At 38.2% G+C, this 18,823-nt stretch overlaps 1 protein-coding gene across 5 annotated transcripts in view; it reads left to right on the forward strand.

Moving 5' to 3' along the window:
- The window catches only part of SPEF2 (sperm flagellar and cilia associated 2), a 188,520-nt gene that overhangs the window by 63,558 nt on the left and 106,139 nt on the right, over window positions 1–18,823 (forward strand). For all 5 annotated transcript variants that reach the window (XM_081520872.1, XM_081520873.1, XM_081520875.1 and 2 more), the window contains 6 exons: window positions 1,813–2,032; window positions 5,191–5,345; window positions 7,331–7,412; window positions 8,848–8,909; window positions 10,472–10,575; window positions 13,584–13,840. In XM_081520872.1, coding sequence (XP_081376998.1) covers window positions 1,813–2,032; window positions 5,191–5,345; window positions 7,331–7,412; window positions 8,848–8,909; window positions 10,472–10,575; window positions 13,584–13,840 — 880 coding nt within the window. The remainder of the gene's footprint in view (window positions 1–1,812; window positions 2,033–5,190; window positions 5,346–7,330; window positions 7,413–8,847; window positions 8,910–10,471; window positions 10,576–13,583; window positions 13,841–18,823) is intronic.

Below are 18,823 nucleotides of genomic sequence, written 5' to 3' on the forward strand. Positions count from 1 at the left end.
ATGCAGGAGACATAAGAGACTCAGGTTTGATCCCTGAGTCAGGAAAATCCCCTGAAGAAGGGAATGGCAACCCACTGCAGTACACTTGCCAAGAAAAATCCCATGGACAAGGATCCTGGTGGGCTACAGTCCATGGGGTCACAGTCAGACATGACTGAGCATATGAGCACACATACACATAGACAAGTATAACTTAGTTTCGATAATTCTTCTTCTGCAAATTTGGCAAGATAATTATACTTATGTAAGAGTTGTGTGAGAATCATTTGAAATAATTCATGAAAACAGCAGTATATGGGATATACTGAATGTGCTGAATGTGTAGTAAATGTCAATTAATAAAATTGGTTTGTCTTAATAGAGGCTGATTTTTGTCAATATTTTATGCATGATTCTTGCAGTATATTTCCAAATGAGATTGATTTGTTATTTCCTTTTTTGGATGCTGTTTTTGTCAATGATCTTTGATAACTTTTTAGTATCAGTGTTACGTTAGTCTTGCCCATCAAACTGAAAGCTATCTTCTTCCATATTTCAGAAGACTTTAAATAACAGTTAAATTTCTGTTTGAGAAACAAAAAATTTTCTTTTTTTTTCTGTTAGCAGTGTCATCAAGTTTCCTAGATACAGTTCTTCAATAATGTTTTTCTTTCTTTCATGCCTTTCATATTTACAAATATTCCTTTTAAATTAATTTTAATCATTTGTACTTTCTTAAAATATCATATTACCACACATTAATAAATTCAAATTTATCATAGTAGAGTTGTATATAATATTTTCGTAAGGATTTTTAAGTCTCCTTAAAATCTGTTGTTACTACCTTTCCTATGTTATAAAATTGATACTTGCTATACTTCACCTTTGTGCATAACTGGTAACAATTTCATTATGATTAATATGAATAGGTTCTAGAATTATATCAATAGAAATATCTTAATAGTATTACTCTCTAATTTATCAGTCTCCATTATCATGAGTTTCTTCCTCCATGTTCTTTTCTGGTTATTTTTAAATTGTTTTTTTCCTATTTTCAACCTTAGTTCACTTATTTTTCTTCTTTTTATTTTAGATCAAAGCATTTTAAGCTAAGGGACTATGAGTTTTCCTCTAACTACAGCTTGATTTTGTCTCATATTTTTAAATAAATCTATTATTTTAATATTTTTGTCAATCTGTTATTTACAGATATTTATAGTTTTAATTTTTCATTAAGAATCATTCAAAAAGGCAATGTTGAATTATTAAAAATAAAATTTATTTCTAGTTTTAGTGCACAGAAGTCAGAGAATGTGAACTGTGTAGTTGTTGTTTTGTCTTTGTTTTACTTTTCCTCTAATTATTTGATCATTTAAGCCAGAAACTTGAAGAAACTGCAAGACGAATATAGGAAACTTAGAGGACAACATATTGGTCATGAAAATTCTCTTTTATCTATCTTTAAAATATTTAAAAATAAGTTTAGTATTTGCATACAGTAGCCAAATAACTCTTACTGTCTTTTATCTATCTACTGATAATACCAAGTTAAGTGTCTTAATACTCAACTTGCATTACAATTTGTCTCAACTCAATATGTCTACTTTCATAAAGTGTTAAGTATTTTAGAATTTATTTTTTATTTCTATATGGGAAGCTTATTTTTCACTAATATGAAAGTATTATGTTATTATTCATTTATGTAACATAACTATTTAAAGTATTGATTCACTTTTGTTTGTTATAATTTGTATTTACTTTCAATTTCCTACATGCTTAAATTCTACTTTTAAGAATATTTCTGTTTTGTTTGTTTTATTATTATTTTTATAGAACATGGTTGGAGAATGGGCCTTACCAGAAGAAATGGTTGAAAACATACCACCCTCCAACAACTGCATATTGGGCCATGTGATTCACAGACTAATTGAAAGTTCTCTTCCTCCTCAAGTTGAATCAACAGTACCTGAGTTACCTTCATTTGCTATAAAAGGATGCTTGTTGGGGAAAACCTTTAGTGGAAAAACTACTGCTCTAAAGGCTCTAGAGAAAAGTAAAATTTATTTTCTTTTTTTTTCCTTTATTGATTTCTATTTACAGTGACTGTAGCTACAAATGGCTCTATCTGTAGAAAACATACATGAAAATCTGCTAACATATTGGGAAGTTCTAGCATTAAGAATCTTATAATAAAGTGATCACAAAACTTATTGTCCGAGGCAGACACTTTTAAGAGTATAGAGTCATAAATCAGAATTGTCCCAGGGAAACCTGGATCTATGAGCTTGCTATATAATGATGATGTATAGTATAAAGGGAAATAATATCTTAAACCTTTTATCATAGAGTTTACTTACTTTTCCAATAGATGAAATAGGAAAATAACAACTTGTCACAAATAGAAAAGATATAGACTTAAAATTGTAAATGTTTTAATCCTTCACATCAATTGAGTTCTTTCCCTTTCATGAACTTCGGGCTTTTTCTCTAGAAGTTCTTTCAATTAGAAGTGAAATCACAGATTTCCGTCTATTTAATAGTTTTTCTTTGATAATACTTACCTATTACTGTTGTTAATAAGTGAGTATTATCAAAGAAAAGCTAATTAAATAGAATATGCCAACAAATTTGGAAAACTCAGCAATGGGCACAGGACTGGAAAAGGTCAGTTTTCATTCCAATCCCAAAGAAACGCAGTGCCAAAGAATGTTCAAACTACCTCACAATTGCACTTATTTCACATGCTAGCAAAGTAATGCTCAAAATTTTCCAAGCTAGGCTTCAACAGTACGTGAACTGAGAACTTCCAGATGCTCAAGCTGGATTTGGAAAAGGCAGAGGAACCAGAGATCAAATTGGCAATATCCATTGGATCATAGAAAAAGCAAGAGAATTCCAGAAAAACATTTACTTCTGCTTCATTGACTGTACTAAAGCCTTTGACTGTGTGGATCACAACAAACTGTGGAAAAATCTTCAAGAGATGGAAATACCAGACCACCTTACCTGCCTCCTGAGAAATCTGTATGCAGGTCAAGAAGCAACAGTTGGAACCTGACATGGAACAATGAACTGGTTCCAAATTGGGAAAGGAGTATGTCAAGGCTGTATATTGTCACCCTGCTTATTTAACTTATATGCAGAGTACATCATGCAAAATGCTGGGCTGGATGAAGCACAAGCTGGAATCAAGATTGCTGGGAGAAATATAAATAACCTCAGATATACAGATGACATCACCCTTATGGTAGAAAGCAAAGAGGAACTAAAGAGCCTCTTGATGAAAGTGAAAGAGGAGAGTGAAAAACCTAGCTTAAAACTCAACATTCAAAAAACTAAGATTATGGTATCTGGTCCCATCACTTCATGGCAAATAGATGGGGAAACAATGGAAACCGTGACAGACCTTATTTTCTTGGGCTCAAAAATCACTGCAGATGGTGACTGCAGCCTTAAAATTTAAAGATGCTTGCTCCTTGAAAGAAAAACTATGATAAACCTAGACAGCATGTTAAAAAAGCAGAGACATCTCTTTGTCAACAAAGGTCTGTATAGTCAATGCTATGGTTTTTCCAATAGTCATGTATGGATATGAGAGGTGGACCATAAAGAAAACTGAGCGTGGAAGAATTGATGCCTTTGAACTATGGTGTTGGCAAAGACTCTTGAGAGTCCCTTGGACTGCAGGGAGATCAAACCAGTCAATCCTAATAGAAATCAGTCCTGGATATTCATTGGAAGGACTGATGCTGAAGCTGAAGCTCCAATAGTTTGGCCACCTGATGCAAAGAACTGACTCATTGGAAAAGACCCTGATGCTGGGAAAGATTGAAGATAGGAGGAGAAGAGAAAAACAGGATGAGATGGTTGGATGGCATCATCGACTCAATGGACATGAGTTTGAGCAAGCTCTGGTCAATGGTGAAGAACAGGGAATCCTGGCATGCTGCAGTCCATGGGGTCGCAAAGAGTCAGACATGACTGAGCAGCTGAACAACAAATATGTTTTTACTGGAAAATTCAAAATTTTTACTAAGATCTGTCTGTATTAAGACTGGTAAGTCATTATTGAGATGTTAAATAGACCTGTTTAAAGCCTGACAAAAGTTCAATGAGATACCACTCCATACCCAAGAAGATGAGTATAATTTTTTAGGGAATGGAAAATAAGTGTTGGTGAGGATATAGAGAAGTCGGAACTCTCATACATTGCTTTTGAGAACGTTCAAATGGTGTAACCACTATGGAAAATAGTTGGTGATTCCTCAATAAGTTAAATAATTACCATATGACCTCAGCAATTCCACCACTGGTATATACTCTAAAGAGCTGAAAACAGGTGGTCCAAAAAAAAAAAAAAAATCCCATGTACAGGAATATTCATAGCGGCATTATTAATGATAGAGAAAAGGTGGAAACAACCCAAATGTTCATCACCAATGAATTGTTAACAAAATGTATTATATCCATACTATGGAATACTACTCAGTCATAAAAGGAGTGAAGTACTCTTATGTGCTACAACATGGATGGACTCTGAAAACATCATACTAAGTGAAAGAAGTCAGATACAAAAGACAACATATTGTTTGATTCCTTGGATATAAAATGTCTAGAATAGGCAGATCTCCAGACAGAAAGCAATTTGTTCTTGGGAGATAGGAAGTGACTGCTTAATTGATGCAGGGTTTCCTTTGGGGTGATCAAAATCTTATGGAAAAAAGGTATCAGTAATGATTGAACAACATTGTAAATGACCATAATATTGAATTGTATCTTTTAGAATGGTTAAAATGGGTCATTTTACATCGTGTGAATCTTTATTGTTGTTTAGTTGCCAAGTTGTGTCCAACTCTTTTGCAATCCCATGCACTGTGGCCCGCCAGTTTTCTCTGTCCATAGAATTTTCCAGGGAAGATTACTGGAGTGGGTTGCCATTTCCTTCTCCAGGGGATCTTCCCAACTCAGAAATCGAACCCACATCTCCTGAGTCTCCTGCATCGACAGGCAGACTCTTTACCACTGAGCCACCAGAGAAGCCCCATGTGAATTTTACCACAGTATTAAAAAAAAAAAAAAAAAAGTCTTGACTCAAAAAACATTTCTAGGAGATCTTAAAGAGAATGTTCTAAGTTTGAAGCCAGCACTGAAGAACAATGATTCGATTTCCTAAATGAAAAGCTATTCATAAAATAATCTTTTGTATTTTAGGCTTTCCTATTCAGGTACTTTCTATTGACACTCTTGTTCAAGAAGCTATCCAAGCATTTCATGACAATGAAAGTGTCTGTGGGGCCCAAGGACTTCAGAAAGCACCTGAAGAAAAGGCTTTACCAGTTAGGCAAAAGAGTGGTAAAGAAAACCAGGCAAGTGTGGCTTTAGTTTTCTTCTCTGCGCCTCATACATTAGAGATTTCCAGCTGGATGGCATCTAAGAGATCCTCTAGATCCAGAGATTGGCAGAGTTTTCTGTAAAGGTCAGACGGTAAATATTTTAAGTTTTATGGGCCCAGAGGCAACATCAAGGATATATTACATGGGTACTTACGTAACGAGAAAATTTCAACCCCCATCCCTACTCCCCTAATACATATACACAAACACACACATATCATTACCTAGGTGGGCCATCCAGTGTGGTGGGCTAGACTTGAGCTCAGTTACCATCAGCTGGAGGCATTCTCCTGAAGAAAGAGCCATTGGTTGTTAAGGGTGTTCATTCAGTTGCTAAGTCGTGGCCAACTCTTTGCAACACCGTGGACTACAACACGCCAGGTTCCTCTGTCCTCTACTATTTCCTGGAGTTTGCTCAAATTCATGTCCATTTGTAAGGTAAAGGGGGTGGAGGGCTCAACTGCAAGGGCTTGGGGATGGGTGAGACATCAGCGTTTTGGGAAAGTTCATGAAGTCACCAGCTCTCGGTAGAATTCCACTTCTGAAAGCTTGGCAGTGGCCGGCAGCAAGTCCCCATCTTGTAGATACAGCCCAGAGCCAGTCCTGAGCAGCAGCCAAGGAAGGTGTTGGAGAGGAGCAGACAGAGGTGAGGGGGACGCCTTGCAGTGCTGTCCCCTGGAGTGATGCTTATGGACTGTGTATAGGCAACCAGGCTATTTTGGTCCAGGGATCGTAGTTTGCAGACCTCTGATCTAGACTAGTAGATCTCAGTTTGGGGGCATGGCTGGTAGGGGAAGATCTCTTATGGTTTACTTGCATTACTGTTTCCATCAGTGTTGCATCTTGCTTATTACGTAAAGATTCTAGGGCAGGAACTTGGAGAGTATGGCCCCACATTGAGAATTATGATGTCTCGTTATTGTTCATTCGCTAAGTCATGTCTGACTCTTTGTGACCCCATGGACTGCAGCACGCCAGGCTTCCCTGTCCTTCACAATCTCCCAGAGTTTGCTGAAACTCATGTCCATTGAGTAAATGATACCATCCAACCATCTCATCCTCTGTTGTCCCCTTCTCCTCCTGCCTTCAGTCTTTCCCAGCATCAGGGTCTTTTCCAATGAGTTGGCTCTTTGCCATCAGGTGGCCAAACTGTTGGATCTTCAGCTTCAGCATCAGCCCTTTCAGTGAATATTCAGACTTGATTTCCTTTAGGATTAACTGGTTTGAACTCCTTGCTGTCCAAGGGAGTCTCAAGAGTCTTTTCCAGCACCAGATGTAGTCTAATCTGCTCTTTTAAAGGGAAACAGTAGCAGTTCTCAGCATGAATTGATTCATTTGGCATCAGAGGCTTGTTGATGGTTAGGCTTTGATGGGAATCCCAGGTTCTAAATCCAGTATTCTTTTCCCTACCTTATGCTGTCTTTGAAATTGAATAAATCAACAGAAAATCTAATCCAGATCATTTGCATGAGCTGCAAGGAAAATACCATTTAACCATGATTCTGAAAATAACTGGGAGGGTTTTTCTTCATTGTGGGCTGCCTCTTCTGTGTTGTGTTACTCTGTATTCTAATTGATGAGGTGATAGATAATGTACATATATGTTTTCTTTATTTCCATTATGGCTATGGCTAACCCCTCTAGGTCTGATTTTTCTAAGGTGGTTTTCCACAAACTCTACCTCTTTCTCAGCTCCCATTATCCTTTGCAAATGGCAGTTGTGTATTTTACATAGAAACAAGGCCAGCTGAAAGACAGATTATACCACGGGTTATTTTGTGTTTCTCTAAGTACAATTATCATCAAATTGTGTTCATTTCCAGAACTCATTCAGTTCTTCCTAGTATCATTAATGTTTTAGATTAACAAGTCTATGGTTGTAAACCTTACTTATAGAAGAAGTAAAATCAAGAATGTTATTAAAATAAGACAATGTTAAAATCTCTCCATGTGTGTAGGCATGTACTTCCTCCTCAAAGGATGTGCAGGATGTATCTTTAGCTGAAGCACTACCAGAAACAGAAGATAAAACCAGACTTGGTAAGTAAGATATCAAAACAAATTATCCATCATTTACATAAGTGAGACTAACAGTAGGAGCACATGGATGTGAGCACAAACCAGCTTTCAGGACAAGAGAGGGGAGATGGGGAGGGTTACACGATTGTCTAAGTGGTCACATGACAGAGAGAACAAGATCAACACAGCTGTCCCTAACCACTGTCTGCCGCTGGCGATAAGAGATGACAATTTCAAAGGAATCTTCTCACATCCCTTCAAGTAGTTGCTCAGTTTTGTGGTGGTTTTGAAAACAGCCAGGCTAAATCATCGTCACTCTTCCTGGCTTTGCAGGGAGACAGTAGTTACTGTTTTTGCTCACCTATGCAGGTGGGCGTGTACCACTGTGCTGTCTGCACGCAGCTGCTTTTGTTCACTGGTGAGGGAGGCTGTGGCTCTGTCTCATCCACCCACCTCAACAGTGGTTCCTCAGATATTATACAAGTTAGCGTTTATTCTCAGCCTTGCGCAAAGCAAATAGAACCAAGCTTCTCAAACCCAACAAAACATTATCTTCCTTGGGATCTGGGCTTCAGTCCTTCAGATCCTTGGTAAAACCATTGAAGGAAAGCAATTTTAAATCTTGAATATGTTTTCTATTTGTGCTAGTTAAGGCTTTGCCATATTTAATTATTGCATAAAATTTGGTTCCTCCTGTACCATCACCATAATAGCCATCAACCTTGGACAACGTGCATGTTTATTATGAGCAGGCAATTCTGCCAGAGAGGCCAGGTTTCCTGTCTTTTAAAAGAATATAAGCTGTCCGTTGTTTCAGTTATTTGTTTCTTACAGGATAATTCTAATTGATTTTTAAACTATTGTTAAGTATTTTATGATGTTCTATTATGAAAGTCCAATAAACTATAAAAAGACTCTGAAAACTAATTTTTTACATAGAATTGAACTAAAACCTCTCTGACTTCTAGAATTTTCCACCTTCAGACATGTTTATTACCTATAATTTGATAACCCAGGAAAGTAATGTGAACTTGAAAATCACTTAGTCATGTCCAACTCTTTGCCACCTCATGGACTGTAGCCTGCCAGGCTCCTCTGTCTGTGGGATTCTCCAGGGAAGAATACAGGAAAGTAAAAATATAATAACTAATTATATTTTTGGCTTGTTTTCCAAGAAGAGAAACTGTACTAAAGTATTTCTAATGATATTGTTCTGAGTGAGCCACACTGGGAGAAAACAAGTAGAAAACACGGAGCCACACAGTGGCTAGGATTTAATGTTGTGAAATGAAGGTAAATGCCATTCTGGGCTGCTGCTTTTACCTCCTTCCTCCGAGTATCTCAGACACAGATGAATCCAATAACCCACAGATCCAAAACCACAGATGGTCAAATACTAACATGGCTGTTAGTTGTCAGTACTGGAGTGTGTTCTCATCACTTTTTCCATTGCTAGATACTGATGCTAGAAAAACAACAAAAGCTGAAGAAGTCGTAGCAAGTGATAGTTTCTCTGAAGTAAGTACTATAATCTAATTTTGGCTGCTAGTATATTGAAATGTGTTGTGATTCATAGCCTTTTTGTAGCATTTTCATCTTCATATGAAATAGCAATGTGCTCCTCTTTGGCTTAAACCTGATGATGAAATAGTAAACCTGAGTTTATTTGATATTTTTTATATCTTTAATATAGTTTGTATCTAAAGCAGTGGAAATTGCTTTCAGTTTTACCACGTAAGAAAGTAAACACATGCTTTTAAAAATTTTAGACTTATACCAAATTTATATTGATGTGTTTTTCTTTACCATTTAATTTATTATTTTTATTTCCTTTCACAATCTCTTTATCTTTAAATTATTTCCAAGATTTATCCTTAGACTTTTTGGTGACTCTGCAGAATTTTTCATTAATCCCTGAAAAAATGTTTACAACAATTTGCCAACTATTGCTTTTAATGAAAACTAATGTTTCCATATATAGGATTGCTTTACTGTATATGGAAATAGAATGGTCAAATAGAATGGTCAGATTCATCAAATGGGATTTTATTAAATATAATTAAGTAAATAAATAAAAGTATATTTTTTAATTGTTTTTTCCCCCAAGGAAATCAATTTTATAATATTTTAGATTTCAAAAACTGCTTTAAGATAGAAAAAGTTTTGGAAGAATATACACCAAGCTATAAACATGATAACATATAGGGAGAAAAATGAGTTTAGAGAAAAGAATCAAAAGGGACTTATAATTTTTTCTCTATATTTTTGAAATATAAATTAGCATAAAGGCTAAATATATTTTTATATTTACATTTATTGAGTTACGAATCTCCTGCATTCCATATTCAATTCAGTTCTAAGGCATACTTTGTTCCATGCATTGTTGTAATCTGAGGGGGGAGTGTATATCAGTGAACCAAAGTGACAGGGCTCCCAAGCTTTAAGGAGTTTACAGTCTAAAAGAGAGGAAACATAAACTCATATGTAAATAAGTTTATATGAACCAGCAGATGGTGATGATGTCATCTGAAAATAAAAAGTAGAGTAAGGGAGATCGCTTTGAGAGAGTGAGGTTTAAACAGATTGAAAGAAGATATACAGAATCAGTCACTGGCTCTGGGGAACCATTTCAGGTTGCCAGAAGAGCTAGATGATGGCCTTGAGGCAGAAAGGTGCTTGTGCAGCAAGATAGGGGAAGAGAAGGGAGGAGGTTAGAGAGATGAGCACGAAGAGAGAGGAATCAGGTCAGCCAGGGTCATGGAGGCCATGATGAGGACATTGAGAGTACAGGGGAGCCTTTGCAGGGTTTAAATAGATACTTCCCCAATGGCTCAGCAGGTAAAGAATCTGCGTGCAATGCAGGAGACAAAAGAGACACGAATTCAGTCCCTAGGTTGGGAAGTTTTCCTGGAATAGGAAATGGCAACCCATTCCAGTATTCTTGCTGGATTCCAGAATTGTACTAAAGGATCAATGTCTTCACCAGAGGACACGACCATTTAATTTTTTTTCCCCTCCAGATATTTAGAATCTTGCTTTTAAATGAGCTCTTCCCTACCATTTCTTGTTTATTTTCACAGCTCACTGTGCGTGCTCAGCTTGGTGCAAAATCAGAAAGCCTGCTGAAGAAAGGAAAGAGCATATCTGATATATTGCTAGTCAGCATCATGGTAAATGCCATTAAGTATGTATCTATGTACCACACTTTCTTTCTTATGTCTATTTAATATATTAGCAGGTAGAGCTTTATAAAGAATAATATAGAAATTTTAATTTTTAATATCTAATGAATACATACAGAAAGAAAAAGATGTATTTTGTGATTTTCATGCCTGTATTTCACTTTCCTCCCTTTTTCAAACTTGACTTCACTCACCCAGATGGGAATTCAAGTTAGGTTCTATTCTCTTTTTTGGCTGTGCTGGGTCTTCCTTGTGATTCTTGGTCTTAGTTACCCCAGAGTATGTGAGATCTTAGTTCCCTGACCAGGGATGGAACCCATGTGTCCTGCATTGGAAGGCAGATTCTCAACCACTGGACCACCAGGGAAGTCCCGAGTTCTGTTCTGTATGGGGAATTCAAGGATAAATTAGACAATTGGAAAAACCACGGGACAGGTTTGGGAGAGGAGAAACCCTCACTATATGGCCTTGGGCCAAAGTGCTTCCTCATTTTGTGTTTCTGGAGGGGAGAGTGACCCCAGGGGTCCAAAGGCCGGGCAGCACAGGGTAGGAAGGCAAGGAGAAAGTAGAGGTTGCACAGGCAAGGAATAGCATATGCATAGCACAGAGGTGATGTGTGATAGGGTAAAGAAAAAAATTTAAATAGGCTAAAATTTTGTGATTCCTCCTTTCTAGGAAAAAAGGATTTTCGTCAGCCCTCCTTTACAATTGAGAAAAGAGAGAAATTTTAAAAAGCCATAGGGGCTCAGTTAATTAATTCATGCAATAAAAAAAATGAAGCAGAGCAGGATGGAAAAATAAACAAAAAAGGCTCTTGTGCAAGACCTTTGCGGAGCATCGAGTGGGTGAGGGGTTGGGGCCTCGCTGCTTGGGAAACATTATGACCAAGAGAATGAGGACAGGAGGCTTTGGATAATTTTTCCTGGGCATCTGCAATGGACTCTCCCTTTCAAGTTTAAGAGGCTTCATTCAAGGTTTAGGTTGCCTCTCAGTGGTGATATATCTTGTACTGATTGCTTTTTTGAAGAAACTTGGCTACAGGGATGCTATTCTCAAAGCTGGAAGGGATCTCATTCTAACAGTTGCAGCATTTTTCAAAAACTGGAATAAAACATGTTTTAGCCATGGCATTCATCATTCAAAGAAAATTGCATATGAAGAGCATCAGCTCTAAAATGGATCTTAGCTTTGGTTTCCATGGAGTTGGAGTGTCTACACCCCACCCTCAGAACTCCACTGCCTTCCCACTACCACCATCCCCTCTGCCCCTGAGCCATGTTCAGAGAACTGCCGTCAGCCCGAGAGCCTTCCTTGTAGTCCAAGTGCATCCTTCTTCGATGAGGAAAGGAAGGCACGCGGCAGTCCAGTTGGGCAGTGCAGTCATGTGTCCGGCTAGTGGCAGCCAAAGTGGAAATCTCCTCATTCCCTGTCATCTGGTGTCCTCGTACCACGGCCTGACAAGTGTGTCCTTGGCCTCCTCCTCCCCTTGAAGTAGCCCCTGAGATAGGAGGTGGGAGAAGGTTCCTCAGATCTGCTAAAGTACTCGAGAAGTTTCTTCTCCTCAGACTGAGGCTGATGAATTAACAATCCCATTCTATGCAGAATGCTTACCACGCTCTGGAAAAGCCATAAAAGCAAAATGCAGGCTTTCCTTGCCCTTCATAGCCTAATAGGAGTAACAGAAGCAGTGACCTGAAGGCAGCTTAATACTGTGGAAAGATCACTAGATTTAGGGTCACTTGCAGTTTTGTGACTTTGAACAAGTACTTAATTAAACCTCTCTGAACTTGAGTTTTCCCATTGCTTCCTTGTCACACTGTCAGAAGGATCATATACAGGCACCAAAGCACACTTCCAAACCTTTAGAAAGGGAATTCTAGGTGTTTAAATGAGTTTTAATGGAGAAAGAAATGAAACTATAACTTTTCATCCAAAAGTCAAAGTCTTCATTTTACATAATTTAAGGATTTTGCAAGAGCAAAGTTGAAGGTGTTTTCCAGTTTAAAGAACTAAAATAGTAGTTTTTGGAGCACCTATTCTCTTTAGAGGATATGACACTGAATGTAAAAACTGAAGAAATGATCCTTACATTTCAGCAACTTAGAATTTAATTGAGATAAAGAAGACTCATTTGAATTTTTCTAAGTCCAGAAATGTAAGAGTTAACCAATTGTGTGATGAGGTGAATGAGAGTCCAAAGGAGTTCAGATCAGGCTGTTATGACTCCACTCTGGATTGACTGGGGTAGGAAGAACCTGCCAGGTTGGCGATGTGAGTTTCAACCATATGCTAAATTCTGTGCTGAGTTCTTAAAATGTGTTATTTCAGTTCATCCTCACCAGCCTCCTGTGAGGTATGTTATATTATCCTGCTGTATAAATGAGGAAATTGAGGTTCTAAAGAGGAACAACCTATGAATGCAGCTAGAAAGTACTATTTATATTCATGTAACAGCAAGGAGATTGGTGTGTTCAAAGTGAATGGTTCAAAGTTGTGAGAGAGAAGTTATAGGGGAGCAAGTTGTGGCTAGTTCGTTTTACACACCATGTTGTGGCTTCTGGAATAGATTGGAGGGCAGCAGAGACCCACAGAAGAATTTTGAGCAAGGCGGTGTTTGTGGTACAATAGGAAGCCTAATTTTGGCTGTGCGTGCTAAATCGCTTCAGTCATGGCCAACTCTTTGTGACCCTACGGACTGTAGCCCACCAGGCTCCTCTGTCCATGGGATTCTCCAGGCAAGAATACTGGAGTAGGTTGCCATGCCTTCCTCCAGGTGACCTTCCCAACCCAAGGATGGAACCCAAGTCTCCTGTGGCTCCTGCATAGGCAGGCAGATTCTTTACCGTCAGCGCCACCAGAAGCCCAATTTTGGCTGTAAAGAAGTAAAATTTATGCAGAAAGAGGTTACTGTGGAGTTGAAAGAAAGATAAAAGCAAGATTCATTGTGTTATTATTTCTAAAGGGATTTGTGTCTATCAAACTATTAATTATTTGACTTTCTTTAATTTAGTCAGATACCCATGTATAAAGGCTGGATCCTGGATGGCTTTCCAATGACATTAAACCAAGCAAAGCTTCTGGAGGAAGCACTCACAGGCTACAACAGAAACCTCATAGAACTGGAGGGAAAGAAATCACAAATATCCACATTAGCTGTTGACCCTACAGCTTCCAAAGAAGTGCCTCTTCCCCCTTCTGCATTTGATTTTGTCATGTTATTAGACATTTCAGATAATTCCTCACTGAATCGCATGAATGACATCATGGGTAAGCTGGACACCTTTTTTCAACACCTTTCTAAAAATGTCCTTCTATGTAATTCAGAGTTCTTTATTTTTCTTTGAAATGGTGAATATTCCCATTTACAATTGTAAGTGGATAATAAAGAATCCATTTCAGACTTCCAAAGAATTACCTAGCACAGCTTAGTTGCCTCCTGCTCTGTCTCTATTCAGCACTCTAGCCCAAACCTGAGGCTAGTAGAGAATTCCATGGTGACCGCAAGCATCTCATTCAACCCTTCCATCAACTTGGCAGCTCCCCTGTCCCTGAGGCGGAGAAGGCAATGGCAACCCACTCCAGTACTCTTGCCTGGAAAATCCCATGGATGGAGGAGCCTGGTGGGCTGCAGTCCATGGGGTCCCTAGGAGTCGGACATGACTGAGCAACTTCACTTTCACTTTTCACTTTCATGCATTGGAGAAGGAAATGGCAACCCACTCCAGTGTTCTTGCCTGGAGAATCCCAGGGATGGCGGAGCCTGGTGGGCTGCTGTCTATGGGGTCACACAGAGTTGGGCACGACCGAAGCGACTTAGAAGCAGCAGCAGCTGGCCCTGAGGTGCCCTCTTTGGGACTTGCATGAATGAATGAGCTTCTCATGGCTACTTAGTATATCTTGGTGTGTTACTCTAGTGAAGTTCATGAACCACATTGGGGCTACAAGCAAGTATCGCTAACATCCTTCCCCTGGATTGTGTATTAACTGAGGAGCAATTATCAGTTGACTGAAGTCCTTATATCATGGGGTAAAACAGTCTTGCCAAGATTCATGGTTTAACTACTTTTCATTGTTGAGATGAAAATATCACTTTATTCCATAAATGAAGTAGTTATGAGTAAACGCACACATTCTTAACTTTGCAAGCTATTAGGCATTTGACCTTGGGAAAGTTAACTCTTTCCTTCTTCTAAACCTCCATATCACAATATATATAATAGAATGGCTCATTGCATTATTACTGGATAATTAAAGGAAAACTGTTTCATTACTCACAACACTTCTGACGCCAAAGGTGTATGGGTTTTCCATACCACCCAGTCCTTCAGTTCTTAATAAACACCAAGTGGGTGTCCTAGAATTTAATTCAATCCTGGCAGTAACTTCCCAGAGTTATCACAGATTTCCACAGTTGGCTCAGTCCCACAAGACTTCGTCCCACTTCAGATGTCTGCCTCAACGCAGTGGATCCCCAGGTTACCCACACTTCTGTCTGACTTGACTATAAATTAGAGGCTTCCATGACCCCTCCTCAGGTCTAATAGATTATCTATAATTATCTGTAGTGACTCACAGAACTCAGGGAAGCACTCTACTTACTATTACTGTTTTATTGTAAAGACTGCCGTAGAAGATACAAATGAACAGCCAGTTGAGGGGGTCCATAGGGCAGAGTCTGGAAGGATTCCAAGTTCAGGCCCTTCCCCCGTGGAGTCTGGTGTGTAACACACTCCTGGCACATGGATGCATTCACCAACCCACAAGCTCTCTGAACCCCTTCTTTAGAGTTTCTATGGGAGTTCCACTATGTAGGTATGATTGACTATATAACTGAGCATTGGTGATCAGTCTCTAGCCTCTTCCCATCCCTAGAGACCTGGGGATAGGACTGAAAGTTCTAGCTCTGTGGTCAGTTGGTTGCTCTGGCAGAAGGGCTCCACCCTCCCAAGAGACATCTTTTTGGCATAAACTCAGATAAGGTTGAAAGAGGCTTATTATGAATAATAATAATAATATAAAAACCCTCCTCTTACCACTAGAGGAAATTACAAGGGTTTTCAAAGCTCTGTGTCAGGAGACAAAGACCAAATATATATTTCTTGTTGTCTCACATATATTAAATGAGATAAATGTTAAACATTTCGTATAGAATCTGGCACATGCATCAGGAACAATAGTGGCAGGACATCAGGAAACACATCAGGAAAAATAGTGGAAGACTTTGAAATGAACAAAAGATTATTGGATATTTCAATGGAAGATGGAGTATTGTCTATTAGACCCCTTGGAGTATTTGGTTTCATAGGATTCTGTACCTTTCACTGGCTTAACTCATCTCTTCTGTAACCATAAATTGTAGAAAATTGATAGTAATTCAAATGATTCTTGTCCATAGACATACAAATGAATTTTATTCAATTAAGATAGTTAATTTCTATATACTGAAAAAGATAATTTCAAGTATGACATTGTTCTATACATAGTAACCAGTTTTTTCATCTATTACCATCTATTTTATCATTCCTGTCTGTGAATAGGTCTCTTATTCAGATTTTCATTGGAACTAGTTGTACTATCTTGCTGATTCCCTCATTAATTAAAGAATTAGATGATGTTATTGTACATTGTATATGTACAATATGTTTGCTGTTACAACTAATATAATGACATTTGTGGCTAAGAGAGACTTAGGGAATCATTTTCTCCGATATTTATAGGTGGACATTTAAAGCATGAGCACTTGACTCTTCCTTATTTTGAGTTTGTATAATTTTGAGATCTTCCTTTCACTGTTTATTTAAATAAAAGGACAAAACCATTAGATACTACTTCAGCTCTTGAGCACAGTACTTTACACTGAATGCTGTCCATCAAATTCCAAAAGGGAGAATTTACTTCTCTCCGTACAAGGAAGTAGGGACTATACTGACAGTAGTGATAATTGTTCAGCTAACTTCCTGTTCTCATTCAAGGATATCTGAGGATTGGTGAAGAATACTGCCAGTCCATGGCTGTTTATTGGCAGAACAGGGCCCACAACTCAAAGCAATCTGACTTGCTTTCAAGATATGATAAGGGTTGATAATGTTCATTTCTTGATCTTGGTGCTATTTATGCTATTTTCAGTTTGGGAAGCCACTGAGCTGTATATTCACGTATGCATTCTTTTTGGAAGGTATAGTTCAATAAGCAGTTTGAAAATTTAAAAAGAAATTCAGAACTTGGAGTGAGATAACTGGAATCAAATGCTTTTTCTTTCATTTATAAACTATGCCATTTAGGGCCAATTTTAGAATCACAATCCTACTTTACAAGTTTTGTTGTAGATATAAAATAATGTTATACAGTCTTCCCTTAGTATTCACAGGGGATTAATTCCAGAACTCCTTTGGATACCAAGAGGAGGGCATGGCAACCCACTCCAGTATTTATGCCTGGAGAATTCCCATGGACAGAGGAGTCTGGCAGGCTACAGTCCATGGGGTCACAAACAGACACAACTGAGCGACCAAAATCCAAGGATGCACAAGTCCCTTATATAAAATGATCTGATATTTGCATATGACCTATGCACATCCTCCTGTATACTTTAAATCATCTCTATATTACTTATAATACCTAATACAATGTGACTGCTATATACATAGTTGCCAGCACCTGAAAGAATCAAGTTTTGCTTTTGGGCCCTTTCTGGGATTATTTTCCCAAATATTTTCAGTCTGTGGTTGGTTGACTCCGCCAATATAGAGGGCTGACTGTATGTGTAAAAACATTTAAGAACTGTGTGCTAAATTTTACCTGTAAATCAAGTAAGACAAAGACTGAAACATTTCCATTGGGTTGATGTCTTTGATAACCAGAAGGAGAGCTGTTTCAATGGAGTAGGGGACAGGGAAAGATGGATTGCTATGGAAAGGAAGGTGAATGGGGATGAGGAGGTGGAGAGTGTGAGTGAAGATACTTCTCAAGAAACTTGTCTCTGAACAAAAGGAAAGAACTATGGAAACAGGATACTTTTTATCATTATTGTTTTAGTATTCCTTTTCTCTCTCCCTCTCTGTCTCTTTCTCATCTCAGTCTCTCTCCCTTCCCACCCTGTTTTAGGAAAGGGTACACTTATATGAAAGAGCTCAGCTGATTTTTGAGCCAGAGGGTCAGTGAGGTTACAAGTCAAAAAAGAGAGATGGATATCATCTAAGGCTGGTGCAGCAGAAGGATATAAACTAAAGTTGTCAGATGAGGGAGAGAAGTTGAAATGTTCAACCGTGCAACTCAGGTTTGCTAAAATAATAAAGTCAAGTCAGGATAATGCTCTTTTATTTGGGGAAAACGATGTACGAGTTTAGGGGGATGGGTCATAGAGATCCATCAACTATAGAGGAGTGCTGGCGGGACAAATGATAAGGGTATAAATCATTAATATTGTAGAGATGGGGCCATTCCAGAGGTGGAGCCCTTCAAGGTGATCAAAAAATCCAAGATGTGGCCATGTAAGTGAAGTGGAGAGAAGAGGAAGGGGCCAAAGCCTGGGTGCAGTTTGGGAAGAGAAGAATGCTGATACATGTTCTGAAGTCCTTGACAAAAATGAGCTTGTGACCATGGGATGGTTCATGATAGTTCCCACAGTCTTCTTCCATCACTCATTGTCGTCAGCATCTTTGGGTTTTCTGAATAACCTGAAAGCATATTCTGTTTTCTGAACTAATTTCCTCTTTTTCTATCATGAATATAGATGGAAAGCAATTGATTGCTGTGTCCTGTGAGGGGCCTTCATCTTTCTGAGTGCTATTAATTTGCTCTTCAGTGCTCTCTTGCATTAACTGAGTAATCTAATTCCTTTTCATCTAGCTCAAGGCTTTCTTTCCCTCTTTATGATTTTCCACTTATTCTGAATTCATAAGTATTCTGACATTGTTCCTTAGTCATGGCTAGGACTCAATCAGAGGAGTTGAAATTGTTTTTGGCTTCAGTCTCCTGTGGTATGTCCCTTTGTGTCTCTTCTACAGGGAAAAATCATAAAGTCTAGAAAGATAAATTACTTTATTGTGTTCTAATATAATACTGACAAATAACTTGCATATTTGACTTTATGGCTACCCTGTTATTTCATTCTTTATTTTTATATTATGGTGTTAATTTTCTAATTGTTTCCTTGTTTGTTATTTATGACAAACCATCATTTTTCAGTCCCTTCTCTTCATGGTCAATCCCAAGATGCTCTGCCTTGAAACTAGAGCTCCTCTTAAATGT

This window comes from Giraffa tippelskirchi, chromosome 8, assembly GCF_054371585.1.
Source record: "Giraffa tippelskirchi isolate mGirTip1 chromosome 8, T2T-mGirTip1v1.2.pri, whole genome shotgun sequence".
NCBI classification, from domain to species: Eukaryota; Metazoa; Chordata; class Mammalia; order Artiodactyla; family Giraffidae; genus Giraffa; species Giraffa tippelskirchi.